General features: G+C 48.3%; 1 protein-coding gene across 1 annotated transcript in view; it reads left to right on the forward strand.

The window, feature by feature from the left end:
- Nucleotides 1-11383, forward strand: part of ELP6 (elongator acetyltransferase complex subunit 6) — a 19520-nt gene extending 8137 nt beyond the window's left edge. The window contains exons 4-7 of the mRNA XM_010862354.1: nucleotides 155-273; nucleotides 1242-1443; nucleotides 3335-3481; nucleotides 4634-11383. Of these exons, the coding sequence (XP_010860656.1) occupies nucleotides 155-273; nucleotides 1242-1443; nucleotides 3335-3481; nucleotides 4634-4762 (597 nt within the window). The 3' untranslated portion in view covers nucleotides 4763-11383. The remainder of the gene's footprint in view (nucleotides 1-154; nucleotides 274-1241; nucleotides 1444-3334; nucleotides 3482-4633) is intronic.
- The last annotated feature ends 2926 nt before the right edge of the window (nucleotides 11384-14309 follow it).

The raw sequence follows: 14309 nt of genomic DNA on the forward strand, positions 1-14309 counted from the left end.
AGGCAGCCAGACGCACGTCCGCAGGGCTCCAAACGGGCCCGGCGCCCTCTCAGGAGCTGGCGTCCTGGAGTCGTGAGCCCCTTGGTGCCAAGTCCTCTCCGATGAGGCCCCCGCCAGCCCAGGAACTCACTCTCCTCTCCATGGTCGGGTGCAGGGTGTCAGCCTGACCACAGCGCGGGAACGCGGGCAGCTGGTGGTCCTCGAGGGTCTCAAGTCCACGGTGGACATCTTCTTCCGGCCCCGGGAGGAGCCGCACCCCCTGCAGTTCCTCAGGTCAGTCAGCCCGCAGGTGGGCCCCGCCCCGGGTCTCCGTGTAACCCCTTTCTCTCTCCCCGACGTAGGAGGGCAGAGCCGGCTGCAGAAGGCAGGCACTGCCCGGGTGTCTCGGCATCACTCAAGGTCCTCGCCTCTGTCAGAGGCTGTGTGCCTGTCCCGGAAGCTGTAGAAAGCTAAGGAGCCCACGAAGATGGGAGATCCTGCATGCTGCAACTAAGAACCAGCACAGCCAAATCAATAAATAATGTTAAAAAAAAAAAAGGCCAAGTGTGTGGCCTGTGTGTGTGGCCTTGCACACAGCCTGTCCCGTCTCTGAAGCTGGTGTCTTTGAATGGGTGGGCCTGGTCTCCATCTGAGCCCAGATTATATAGACAGCATCATTCTACCTGCTGTTAGCGGGGTTTGGCCCTGGAGTGTGGGGCCGTGAGGCCGGTACCTATGCCCCGGGCTCTGATTTCTGAGCCCACCTCCCCACCACCCCCATTGCTGGGAGACCACTGCTGCAGTCACTGGGGAGGCGGAGGTAGCGGGGCCAGTAGTAGGTCAGACCTGGTCCGAACATGAGCGCTCAGGCTGCTGCTCACACCTGGACGCGTGAACTGCTGCTGAGCTTTCATCCTCAGTTATGACCTCCCAGGAAGGCCTCTCCCTTTAAAGCAGAGGCCTTAAGCCCTTGGACTGAGAGGCTGTGTGGGCCTCTGGGGGGTTTATTTCTGTGTCCCTGAGTTGCTAGCACAGTGCTCTGTACCCAGCAGGCCTCAGGGAATAGTTGAACTGAAATAAACATGCCCACGGGAGCGTGCCTTTTCTTTCCAGGCAGCTCATGAGCCTCTTGGTGCCAAGCACTGGACCCACTTCTTTCCCTCCCCCATCCCCTCCACCCCTCACCCCCCGTGCTGCTGAGTTGTCTCTTGAACATCTGGAGAGCACGTGAGCTGTCTGGTGACTTCTGCCCTGTGTCCCAGGGAGGCCAATGCTGGGAACCTGCAGCCGCTGTATGCATTTGTGCGGGACGCCCTGGAGCCTGTGGACTGTGGGGAGGCCGCCTGGAGGTGCCCGGTGCTGCTGGTGGACGACCTTAGCGTGCTGCTGAGCCTGGGCGTGGGGCCGGTGGCGGTGCTGGACTTCGTCCATTACTGCAGGGCCACCGTGTGCCGGGAATGGAAGGTAATCGGGCGCTGCACCCCGAGGTCCTGCCGTGAACCCCACGGGCCCAGAGGGCCACTTGCTGGCAGTTATCTCTTCTGTCTGATGGCTCGGGGCTTTTTCTTTACTCCGGCAGCCCCAGAAATCTTCACCCCATGCAGCCTGCACTGTGCTACCTGCCATTGCTAAAAAGTAAGATCCTGAAAACTGAAGGGTGCCTGGCCCTGTCTGTAGTGGGGTTGGCCACGTGTGGTCCTGCGTCTGTCCCCACTCTGCCACACGACAGTATCGCTCTGAGTGTGTTTTGAAGGTCAGTTAAGATAATAGATGTAAAACTGCTTTAAGGATTGTGAGGTGAAGGGACTTGCCTGGCAGTGCAATGGTTAAGATTCTGTGATTCCACTGCAGGGGGCGTGGGTTCGATCCCTGGTCAAAGAACTGTGATCCTACGTGCCACACAGTGTGTCCCAAAACAAAAACAATATGAAAATTGCGAGGTGCAATGCAGGGGTAGGGCGTAACCTTCATTGTTAAGTTATGAGGCAAAAATAGAGATTTTGCCTCATAGGGATTTTAGCAAAACAGTAACACCTGTGGTACCCACCTCCCAGGAACCAGACCGCAAGAATTAAGTGAGGGGGAGCTTACAGACATCAGCTGAGCGTGTGTCCCACAGGGCCAGGCTGGGCACAGGGCAGTGGGGACGGGGGAAGTGGATTAGTCAGGGTGTGTGGATCCAGTGGTGCATGCCACTCACCTCCTGCGTGCAGGGTCCTGCCTGGAAGCTGGATTTAGGGGACCTTAGGCCATCCTGCCTACAGTCGCAGGGCCGGGCGCCAGGGTGATGGGGAAAGAATGGGGGTGGGGATGTGTAAGGGGCCTCAGGACACAGTTCAGCGGGGCTGGGGGAGGAGTGAAGCAGGCAGTCAGTTTGTGCAGCTCAGCCTGCTGTGTGGCCCACTGTGCTGTGTGCAGTCGCTCAGTCGTGTCCGACTCTTTGTGACCCCGTGGAGTGTAGCCCGCCAGGCTCTTCTGTTCATGGCATTCTCCAGGCAAGAATACTGGAGTGGGTGGCTGTTCCCTTGTCCAGGGGAGTCTTCCCAATCCAGGGATCAAAGCCAGGTCTCCCGCATCGCAGGCGGGTTCTTTACCACCTGAACCACTGGAGTGGTAGCCTATCCCTTCTCCAGGGGATCTTCCCGACCCAGGAATTGAACCGGGGTCTCCTGCATTGGAGGCGGATTCTTTACCAGCTGAGCTACCAGGGAAGCCCCGTGTGGGCCACTATCAACTTCTTTTTGTAAAAATACTTATATTAATTAAGAAAGTAAAACTTGGAAATAGTTTAATAGAGAAAGTAGTTTAATACTAAAATTTCAATATTTTTATATTATAAAGTTTTTAATATTTTAATTAAAGTTTTAATATTAAAATAGTTTAATAAAGAAAAAAAGAAGATATAAACAGGATATAAAGTCTACTGTAGCAAAAAGTAGGTCTCTCCTTCCCTCCCTCATATATCCTTCCGGAGCGTCTGAGCAGTCATAAATGCATTTGTATGTATGCTCATCTCCCTGCTTTTCTTTTCACATTCCGAGTAACCCACCATCCACACAGTTTGGTACTACTTTTCATTTACTAACACACAGTGTGTGTTTTGCTGTCCACTGCCCCCGAAACAGAACACACTGATCTGTTTTATTCTTTTTCACGACTGGATGCTCTTCCTTGCTTACAGACAAACTGAGCTGGACGTCCAGGCTGGGTGTGCTGGTGAAGCTGTTCCAGCAGACGATTGCAGGCCCAAGCCCTGAGCCCAGTCCCGTGAGAGGGCGTGCAGGGCAGCGGAGGCTCCCAGAGACCCGCGTGTCTTGAGCCTGGCGTCCCTCCTGACAGCCTGTATCTGTTGCAGGGAAACGTCGTGGCCCTCGTACATGACAGTGGAGATGCCGAGGACGAGGAGAGCGACGTCCTGCTGAATGGCCTTAGTCACCAGAGCCACCTGATCCTGCGGGCTGAGGGCCTGGCCACCGGCTTCTGCAAAGATGTGCACGGGCAGGTGCGCGGGGCCCTGGCTCACCGGGAGCTGCTCGCCTCCTCTGTGCGCCCCACTGCCCCGGGACAGTGTCGGGCCTGGGGGTAGTCCACTAGGATATGCCCTTGGGTGGGAGGGAGGTCTCAGAAGTTGTGTGAATGCAGATCCGAGTCCGCTCCAGGGGTTCTTGGCCCTGTGCACCAGGGCAGGTTTTGCACGGTGGTCATTTGCGGCCAGAGGGGAGTTCTTGGAGAGGAGATGACTGTCCAGCTATCCCCTGGGGAAGGCAGTAAACAGCAGACTTCTACCACAGGGTCATAGCAGGCTCTGTGTATTCAGGCCAACACCATTCCTTTTCAAATGGAGACTTGGGAGGCTATTCTCCTGGCTGGCGTTACTGCCACCCCCTAACCCCACCACCGGGATGTTTGGAGTACTTAGGGGGAAGCATGGAGTCCTGCCTGTGGCCTGGAAGGGAGGTCAGGTTCTCCCCATGCCCAGGGGCTGCCATGGTTCTCTGCCTTCTGAAACTTCTCTTTCGGGATCACCCCAAAGCCTTTGCCACCTCTTCCAGGTTAACTTCGCGTTGACCACTTTTGACCCATTAAGGGTGGGTGGGAGTTTTGGCCCAGAGTCATTCAGAGTCAGGTATGGAAATCAGAGCATTCGAGCAGGCTCAGAGAGGCTGTGCTGGTGGTATGCCAGGCACACCCCGAGGAGACCCTTCCACTGGCAGCGTGTGGCTCTGAAGCTGCTCAGCCCCGCAGAGCGATGTAGTCACTCAGGACAAATGTCTAGTCTTCGGAGCCTCAGAATTGAGTGTGTGCATTCTATTGCATTGGCCTTCCAAGTTCATCTAGCCCAAAAGTACAAAACCAGGCTCACAGAAAAGACCGAAAGGAAATACACGAAAGTACTTTCATGGTTTTTCTCTGGATGAGTGTTTTCTACTTTTCTTTGTCTTCCGTGTTTTCCAGGATGAGCAAATATTACTATAGTAATGGAGGGGAAACCTCTGTTTTAGGTGACGGGTAGTGAGCTTTGTTTCAGAGGTTGGTCCCATTTACCGCATCACACCTGACCTCAGCTGAAGGTCAGCGAGGAGGCAGACAGGGTTCACACTGGAGCAGGTACTTGGGGGTCTTCTCCTCTTTCATTCTTCTCTTCGTCACTTAGCTGAGGATCCTTTGGAGAAGACCACTGCAGCCCACCACCCCCCGGGATCGAAGCCTCACGTACCAGTACAAGATACAGGACAAGAGTGTATCCTTTTTCGCCAAAGGAATGTCTCCTGCTGTTCTGTGACCTGATTTAGGGGCTGCTGAAGCTACCTGGGACTATTTTTTGGTGGTGAAAGATCAAGCAACTGAGCAGAAACGGGGTCCTTTGGAGCCTTCCTCATTCAAAACGCTTTAGCTCCAACTCCCCATTTTTGGTTGTGGTGACTCAAAGCCAGAGTGGGTGTGAACGTGCCAGCCAAGAGGCAATCCTGGATGGCAGGTGTCCCGGTGACATCTAGGATAAGTGTGGCCGATACACAGTGAGCTCCCACCTCGTGGCTTCCCGTGGATGGTCACGTTTACTTTGACCTTCATATTGCAAGGGGATTTTCTTCTTCTTCAGTCCATTGAGGAAGCAGGCTTCGAGGGGTTTGGAAGCACGCTCAGCATCATAGAGCAGGCTAAAGATTAGGAGATTAGGCTACAGATTGCCAACTGACCCGCGTGGAAACCAGAGGCAGGCTCCACCCTGTTCAAAGGTTAGCTCCTCTTATTTCTGTGGTTGCTGGGTTCCTGGCCCAGCATGCCGTTGAGGCCAAGCCATCAAGGCCCTGGGCTTGGCCACACAGGGCCCCCATGGGGCACAGGTTTGCATGGCCTTGGTGAGGCCGGGAACGAATGTTCTTGCTTCCAGGCAGGCTAGGACCTTGAGGAGGAGCCAGTGCCTCGCTCTCGTGTGAAGACTGAAGGCGGGGAGCTCTCGCCCAGCATCCTGTGATCCACTTGCCACACTCAGCCCCTCAGTCAAGGTCACCTCAGCCTGTTTTCTTAAAATGGGTACATTCTATTGTATGTATGTTATGCTATGAAGAATTCGACCTTAAGAAATAAGTAAAATGAAAAAGATAACACTGCTTTGCAGGGACTAAGGACATTTTCATAACCAGTGTTTACTTTTAACTCAGTGTGGACATGAGTTTGAGTGAACTCTGGGAGTTGGTGATGGACAGGGAGGCCTGGCGTGCTGCAATTCATGGGGTCGCAAAGAGTCGGACACGACTGAGCAACTGAACTGAACATTTTTTAGCTTTGTAAAAGGGAACAATTTATCGCCCTGCTCCTCAAGTCGTGCTGACTATTGTGTAGGTTTTTCCATTGACACAGTAGCTGCTTTTCTTCTGAAAATATGGCATTTGATAGAATATTTTAAAATTATGAGTGTAAGTCACTTAAAGTAGCTATTAAAGAATGCCATTCTTTTATTAGTACGTAAATATTTATACACGCTTCATATGAGCTGCAGTTCTGAATGGGTAAGGCACCGCAGGACGCTTTTTACATGATATGGTATTTCTTCTCTTGGTATATAAATATTTTCAGTAAACTTTTAATGTTTAATAGCTACTTAGCATTTTATGGTATCATTAATTTCTAATTTGCATAGCTATTCTCTGGGCATGTGGGTTCTGATTTTTGTAATTATAAATTACGCTGTTATGAATTTTATATACTATGCCTGTTTGGGGATTGGGCAAGTACTTGTTTCCTTAGAACATTAATCCATTCCGCAAATACTGAGCACCTTCTGAGGGTGTGGGGCTTTCCTGGTGGCTCAGATGGCAAAGAATCTGCCTGTAATGTAGGAGACCCGGGTTTGATCCCGGAGTCGGGAAGATCCTCTGGAGAAGGGCATGGCAACCCACTCCAGTATTCTTGCCTGGGAAATTCCATGGACAGAGGAGCCTGGCAGGCTGCAGTCCATGTGGTCGCAAAGAGTTGGACACAACTGAGCAACTAACACTTTCTGAGGGTGTGACAATGACAAAATAGGTCTCTGCCCTCGTGGAACTGACATTCCAGGGGAGGAGACAGACAACAGAATTGAGAATTAAGGGATGTAGAGTTAGACCATGATCAGTGCTCTAAATAAAGCAGAGAGGAGGCCTACGAGGGTAAGGAATAATGACATTTGAGAGCCTACTCCCTGAAGTAGAATTTATGGTTGAAAGCATGGGCTGGCCCTCAGCTGTCATCAAGTCGTTCCATTCTGGATGCTGGCACCAGTTACCAGTCACCTGTTGGTTTCCTCCACCAACATCAGGTTGAAGAATAGATATGATTTTCTGAATTTTCCCATGTGTATAGGATCTATTTCTCACCCTCAATCATTTACCATTTAAAAGCTGGTGTCAACCTTCTTTTTTATTCTTTGTAATATTGGGGGAAGTCAGATTTTATTATTGCCTTTGTGTATGTTTTTCTACATTCTGGTTTTTAGAAAATAATCTTCAGAAACTTTTTTAATATTCAGATACACATCAATTCAAGAAATATTTTTCAAACACCTATTTTATATAAGAGTTTAATAAAATAATGACACCTGCTGTACTTGAATGGGCATAGAAAATAGGAACTAAATGTGATGCAGTGGAGAAGGTAACAGGCCCATCAAGGCAGTTCAAGTAATGTGAGGCTTATAGGCTGGTGGTCTGAGGAAAGAGCAATTATTTACCCTGACTTTTTTTTTTAATTGAGGGGGCAGAGAATCAGGGAGGAATTTATGGAAGCAGTACTATTTGAACAGGACCTTGAAATGTTCTTTTTTTTTTTCTGATGGTATGTTAATTCTTCAGAATTCAGAAATTTATGTTTCTTCCTTGCTGGAATGAAGGTGCTATTCTTTGTTTTTTTCCCTACTTTAAAATATCAACAGTTTAAAAAATATGCTTAAAATTTAGACTTGTTTAGAATTTCTTACAGTGTTGTAATTTGTCTTCATGTTGATAGCTATTAATAAATAACCCAATAGTATTTACTAAGAAGTAATGTTCTTTTCTCTTTATGTAGTTGTGGTTTATTTATGTGTGAAGTTCATAAATGAACCTCTCTGAAATTTGTCTTTACTAACTATTGAAAGGTTAATGTATGTCAGTATCAAGATTCTTCATTATTGGGAATTCCCTGGTGATCCAGTCATTAAGACTTGGGGTTTCCCTGCTGAGGACCCAGGTTCAATTCCTGGTCAGGGAACTAAGATCCCACAAGCTGTTTGGTGAGGCAAAAAAAAACAATAGTCTTCACTTAAAGGATATTATGCCCACTTCCTGGGTTGGCCAGAAAGTTCATTTGCGTTTTTTGGCAACATCTTATGGATAAATATTGGTCCAGCCCAGTATTTAGCCAGATGAAATTTACCAGATCTTACCAAGGTGTAAAATATTCTTCAGGAACTTTTTCCTCTCATGTAAAAAACTGTAGTTGTTTGAGCATAGAGCCGTATGTGTCTCATAAACCATGTTGAGGAATTTGCTGCTTTTTATATGTTTTGAAATTCTTAGTGCTTTTTATTCTGAGGACTTGGACTTGGGTTGGTCAAGGTCAAGTAACTTTTTGGAGGTAATTTAAAACTTTTTCTTTGTTATTGGCCTTTATTTATGGCTACTTTTCTTTGTTGTATCAGTGCTAGTACTATTTATTTCTGAAATAGTTACCCATTCTATTTGTTTTTCTGGAAAAAGCATTTGTAAACCAGATATACAATAAAAGACTTGTATCTAGAATATATAAAGAACTCTTACAATTCAATAAGAAGACAAATATCCCAGTTAAAAAATGGGGAAAAGATTTGAATAGACACCTCACCAAAGCAGGCATAGGAATAACCAACATACACCTAAAAAGTTGATCAGCATCTTTAGCCATTAGGGGAATACAGATTAAAACCACCATGAGATACCACCATATTACCACTGAAACAGCTATATAAAAAAAAAAAAAAAATCTGACAATTACAACTGTTAGCAAGGATAAGGAGAAATTGGAATCCTCACATATGCAGGCAGGAATGTAAAATAGTGTGGCCACTTTGGAAAACAGTTGGGCAGTTTCTTAAAAATGTTAAATGTAGATTGACTGTGTGACCCAGCCATTGAGTTCCTAGGTACTTACCCGAGGGAAATGGAAACGTACATCCACACAAGCACGCATGTGAATGCTCACAGCGGTGTTATTTACAATCGGAGAAAGTGCAAGCAACCCAAACGTGCGTCAGCAGATGAAAGGACAAAGTCTGATATCTCCATACAATGAAGTACTGCTTGGCATAAATAGAAGTGGACTACTGATACATGCTGCAGCATGGATGAACTTCCATAACTCTGTGCCAGACACAGAGATTACATGTCATACAATCCTGTGGGATGGGGGGGCGGGGCTATCAGGGCGGTGAAAATGAGAAACAGCTCCACTGGGCTTCTTTTTGGGATGATGATAATGTTCTAAAGTTACATTATGGTGATAGTTGCACTTTACTAAAAATCTTTATACCTAAAACAGGTGAAATTTATGGCCTTTAAATGATGGGTACTGAGGTTAGCATCCTGACTCCTCTTCACTGAGAGCTCTGTGTTAGTAACAAACAGTCCCCCAATCCTAGTGACTTCCATTACCAAACGTAATCTTCACTCGTATGGCATGTCCAGGGGCTGCAGCTCATTGCTACAGTTCTGCTCCAGGGCCTCTCAGTCTGGGACCCAAGTGGAAGGAGCAGTCCCAAAGCAGGACTGTTGCTCTTTCATCCCAAGGGAAAGAACAAGAGGCTGACCCACACAAGCAATGGCGCTTAAAAAAACTTCTGCCAGACCTGTGGAGGTCACGTTCACTCACACTCCATTGACCAAAGCAAGACGTGGCCAGGGCTGACACTGAAGTTGCTCACCCTACTGGGAGCGATCACCGTCACTTAACCGTGGGCAGGGCTGTGTGTAGGATCTGCTCACAGAGAAGGGAACAATGAAGTCATTGACTACAGTCTCAAGTGACTTAACCTTGCCAGCCCTCAGTTTCATCATCTACAAAATGGGGAGATAAGAAGAGCCTGTTTCATGGCGTTTAAAACATTGTCAGGATCAAATAAGTGATGAAAGTAAGATAGCCCTGGCATGTGGTTTAAGCAGTGGCTGTCGCTGCAAACTCTTCCCTTACAAGGCCCTGCTCATACAACATCCCCTTGGTGGTCCCTTCTCTTTGGTGTCCTGCCCACCAACTCCCACCCACAGCACTTGAAAGCTCAGTGGCAAAAGTTCGACTTCGGGCTTGTGCAGGTGGCCATTTGATGCTGCCTGTCTGTGACCTCAAACAAGTTGTTATGGCTCTGGGTGCTTTCATTTCTGTATCCTTAAAATGAGGCGTATGTACCTGCCCTGCCTCTAAAGGCCATGGTGAGGATTTTATGAGGTAGTAATAATATTGTAAAGCCCGTCTCTGGGCTTTACAATCAATAGTTGTCACTATTATTGGCAGCTATTATGACCTCGTAATATTGCCTGTAAGGTTTTGTTTGAAGGCGTGCACTAAGACAGCTTCTCCAGTGCAGAGAATTAACTTGGATCCCTGTCTCTGACACATAGGAACTTGATAGTTAATAAAGGCATTGATTGAATATTAATACAACTTGGAGATTTTGAGTATTTTTAATGACCGTTATCATGGTTATTCAGATGACTGCTGGCTCTAAGAATCTAAGAGTTTTACCTGTGTTCATAGTGATGTAAGTTTTTTGGAAACCAGAGAGGTCAGTTTTCTTGGTTGTGTCTTGGAACCTGACTCTGAAGTCCAGGTTCCCTGAGGTTAAGTTCATTTTCCTGACTGCAGAGCAGCTGCATGTCAGACCCTTAACTCAAATCCAAGGATTCTGGTCCTAAAGCGGCCTTTGTGCTCTTATCACGTTGCCAGCTGCTATCACTAATGCTTAATTCCACGTGAGCATGATCGGTAGTGCAAGTGATTGCAAAGAGAGCACCGTTTCATCATGAATACCCTTCTCCGTGTCCATGACAGGCTGAGGTGGCCGGGCAGTGGGCTGGAACCCAGCCAGAGTCCTGTGGCTGTTATGTGCTTGATCAGTTACCAGAATGACCCTGGGCAAATGTCCTCCCCTCTCAAGGACGTTGTCTTCGTTTGTGAAATAGACCTAACCCTTATTTTTCAAGATTGTCGTGAGATTTGGCTCCGCGTGGAATCTCAAGAACTGGGAACTGTTCTTCTGGATGAACTCTAAAGCTCTTTTTTTTTTTTTTTAAATTTACCATGGGGAGCAATCCAAAATAAGGTTGAGCTTTGGGTAGGAAGGGCAAGTGGAGCTTGTAGACCATTTCAGTAAAAAATGTTGCCTGCCATTGAGCCATCAGCCACTGCAGCTGCCTACCTCCCACCAGTAGTACACCCCGAGGGGCACTCAGGATGAAGAAAACCAGGTACTAGCCCTCATGGTTAAGATGCATATCAGTGGAATGATTTCAGGGAGCGCAGACTCAGCATCTTCCCATACTTGAGATGTCTGTTTTTGTGATTAGCAGTAGACTTTTGGTGTTTGACTACATGTTTTTTCTTTGTTTGCTGTGTATCCTGGCTCATCTCTTACCTCTTGGAAACAGTTCCTCAGAGCTATCTGAGAGGCTGTTTCCAGGCTGTAGTTAGTTGGCTGTCATGTCCCCAAAGAAAACACCATTCTCACGTCTAAGTTGTTTGTTTGTTTTCCAGTTGACAAGCTGTTCCACCTGAGTTGTATTTAAAAATGAAAATCAGGCATCTGCAACTTACCTGGAAATGCATAGGAAATAAGATTGACAGGTGGATAAAGGGATGGTGTTTTTGGTTGTTTCTAGAAAAACGTGATACTGCTTGTGTGTGCTCAGTTGTGTCTGATTCTTTGCAGTCTCATGGAGTGTAGCTGACCAGGCTCCTCTGTCTATGGACTTTTCTAGGCAAGAATATTGGAGTGGGTTGCCATGCCCTTCTCCAGGTGATCTTCCCGACCCAGGGATCGAACCCACATCTCTTGCGTGTATTGCACTGGCAGGTGGATTCTTTACCACTAGAAAATGTTAATAGTTGTAGAATCTAGAATACATAGTTGTTAACTATATGGTTCTTTCAACTTTTCCCCATGTTTTTATAATAATTTGTTGGAGAAGACCTAAGGTCATGGCCACTTTACGTTCAACTCCTTGGGGGAGATTCAAGAGTGGATTCACCCTGGACCCATGAGCCTTAGGGTCCCCAGAGGGACCCCAGTGGTTCTTGTGCAGTGGGGGATTTGGGGCAGTGCTGCAGGGTGCAGAAGCACTTAACCAAGTGTCAGTTCTGGAGGCCCTTGTTTTTTGGGAGAAGGCATATAGATCTTGTTGAGAGTCAGTTCCCTGTAAACTAAGGTTGGGTGAAATGGTTGGGTGGGGAATGGATGGGGAGGAAGCAGGGTGACAGGAGTACCCAAAAGACAGTCTAGTCACGTACATCCCTGTGGTGGGGCTTGTGAAAAGACGTTTCCAGTGCTCTTTGGAGAGAAGACTTGGGTCCCGTGGGCCTGGGGTGGGGCTCAGGAAGACTCTGACTTAACTGAACATTCCCCCAAGATTTTCTGCTGCGAGCCAAGTTCAGAGCCATATTCTTTGTAGGAATTTGACGGTGAAAGGAAGAGACTGGGACTTGGTCACGCAGGGTGACATCACTCGGAAAACGAAAAACACTGGATAGACTTCATATTTGTCAAAAGGAATGAGGCAGTGGAGAGCAAAGGAAGACTGGTGACAGAGAACTGAGGTGCCTTTTGCCCAAGGCTTCCAAGGGGCCCGGTCATGGGTTATAAAGGATCAGACGTAGAGCGATGCAAGCTGGGTAAGGGTGTAGGTCAGGCTCCCCTACACTGCTCTGTTGTTGCCCCTCTAAAAATAACAAAAGAATATTTCCTTTATAGAATAAACATTCTCTTTTAAAGCCAAAAGCCAAGTCTGAATACAGGGCAAAATGTTAAAAGGTCACTCTGGGCCGAGGTCATTGTCCCCATTTGTACGGTCAGGCCACTCAAGATGGCTGTTCTCTTGCTCTTGGTACATTGGCCCTGCCTGAGATATGCCTGCTTCACCTGTACACTGCTCATGTGCCTGACCTTCCTAGTACTTGCCCCACCCCAGCTGGTGATTGGTCTGATCAAAGGGCCCATCTGGTACATGCTCCTCCCACTGGTTTCCCTGGTAACTAATGAGCCCACCTGACATCAATTCCCCTACAGCTGGTCATCAGGTTCCCTTTCTTCCATGTCTGCTTGGCACTGGTGGGGTGTTGCTCCAGGACCTTGCTTTAGACTAGGTAAGCTCCCCCATCCTTAAAGCAGGGATCCCCAACCTCTGGGATCTAATGCCTGGTGATCCGAGGTGGAGCTGATGTCATAATAACAGAAAGAAAGTGCACAATAAATGTAATGCTCTTGAATCATCCCCAAACCACCCCTGACCCCCACTCCCCAGGCCATGGAAAAATTGTCTTCCATAAAACCAGTCCCCGGTGCCAGAGGTTGGGGACCACCTCTTCACACTGTCGATGTCTCTGTTGCTGACTCTAGGCTCATTCTTCTGTCTTGAAGCGGGCAAGCACAGGGCTTGTAAGCCTGTGGGGGTGCAGCCCAACACCATTATTGTTTAATTTTGCCATGACGGCGGTGTGGGCAAGGAGGAAGGCAAGGTTTTGGAGATGTTGGTACAGGGTTGATGGGAGGGGGCATGACTGGCTTGTGAGGGGTGATGGGGGCTGGAGCTGCCTGAAGGGCTGCCACTGATTTTAGCCTTGGTGTGGTTACATCTGTCCTTTACGCAACCCCAGTGATGCCACCCTCAAGGGCAGGACAGGGTTCGTCTGCATGTCCAGATCGCTGCAGGGTGGGTGTGGGTAAACTGAAGGGAGTGTGCCCAGGGTAGCATGATGGGGTGAGGCTGAGCCTTGACACTCGAGACCTGTGTGTGGCGTGATCAGGCCAAGCTTCCCCCAGACCCGCAGATGATCACTACCCATCCCAGGAATGGACGGGCAATGGGTCCACTGGGACCTGTACCCTTGTCTCGGGTAGAGCCTCTTCTTGTGAGACCTGGTAACAAGACCTAGCTCAGGGTTTCTCAGAAGGTCAGATGCAAGGACTGTGCAAATTGCTCAGCTCAGCCATGTTTTCCAACCCAAATTCACATGGTGGGTGCACAGTGAGGCCCGACAAACAGAAATGTAGGCCTTTGGAGCAGAGAAAGATAGATTCCAGTGGTCAGTTGAGGGGAATGGGTGACTTGTTCTTGAAAGACCTGAATGTCCACCATGGTTTTCAGGGTTTTATAGGCAAAACTTGGGATGAGGGCTACAGTGTGTGTGACTTCTCATTCAGTTCAGTTCAGTCACTCAGTCGTATCCGACTCTTTGCGACCCCATGAATCACAGCACGCCAGGCCTCCCTGTCCACCGCCAACTCCCGGAGTTCACCCAGACTCACATCCAACGAGTCAGTGATGCCATCTAGCCATCTCACCCTCTGTCGTCCCCTTCTCCTTCTGACCCCAATCCCTCCCAGCATCAGAGTCTTTTCCAATGAGTCAACTCTTCGCGTGAGGTGGCCAAAGTACTGGAGTTTCAGCTTTAGCATCATTCCTTCCAAAGAAATCCCAGGGCTGATCTCCTTCAGAATGGACTGGTTGGATCTCCTTGCAGTCCAAGGGACTCTCAAGAGTCTTCTCCAACATCACACTTCAAAAGCATCAATTCTTTGGCACTCAGCTTTCTTCACAGTCCAACTCTCACATCCATACATGACCACAGGA

The sequence above is a fragment of the Bison bison genome, unplaced genomic scaffold (assembly GCF_000754665.1).
Source record: "Bison bison bison isolate TAMUID 2011002044 unplaced genomic scaffold, Bison_UMD1.0 scf7180017864482, whole genome shotgun sequence".
Lineage (NCBI taxonomy): Eukaryota > Metazoa > Chordata > Mammalia > Artiodactyla > Bovidae > Bison > Bison bison.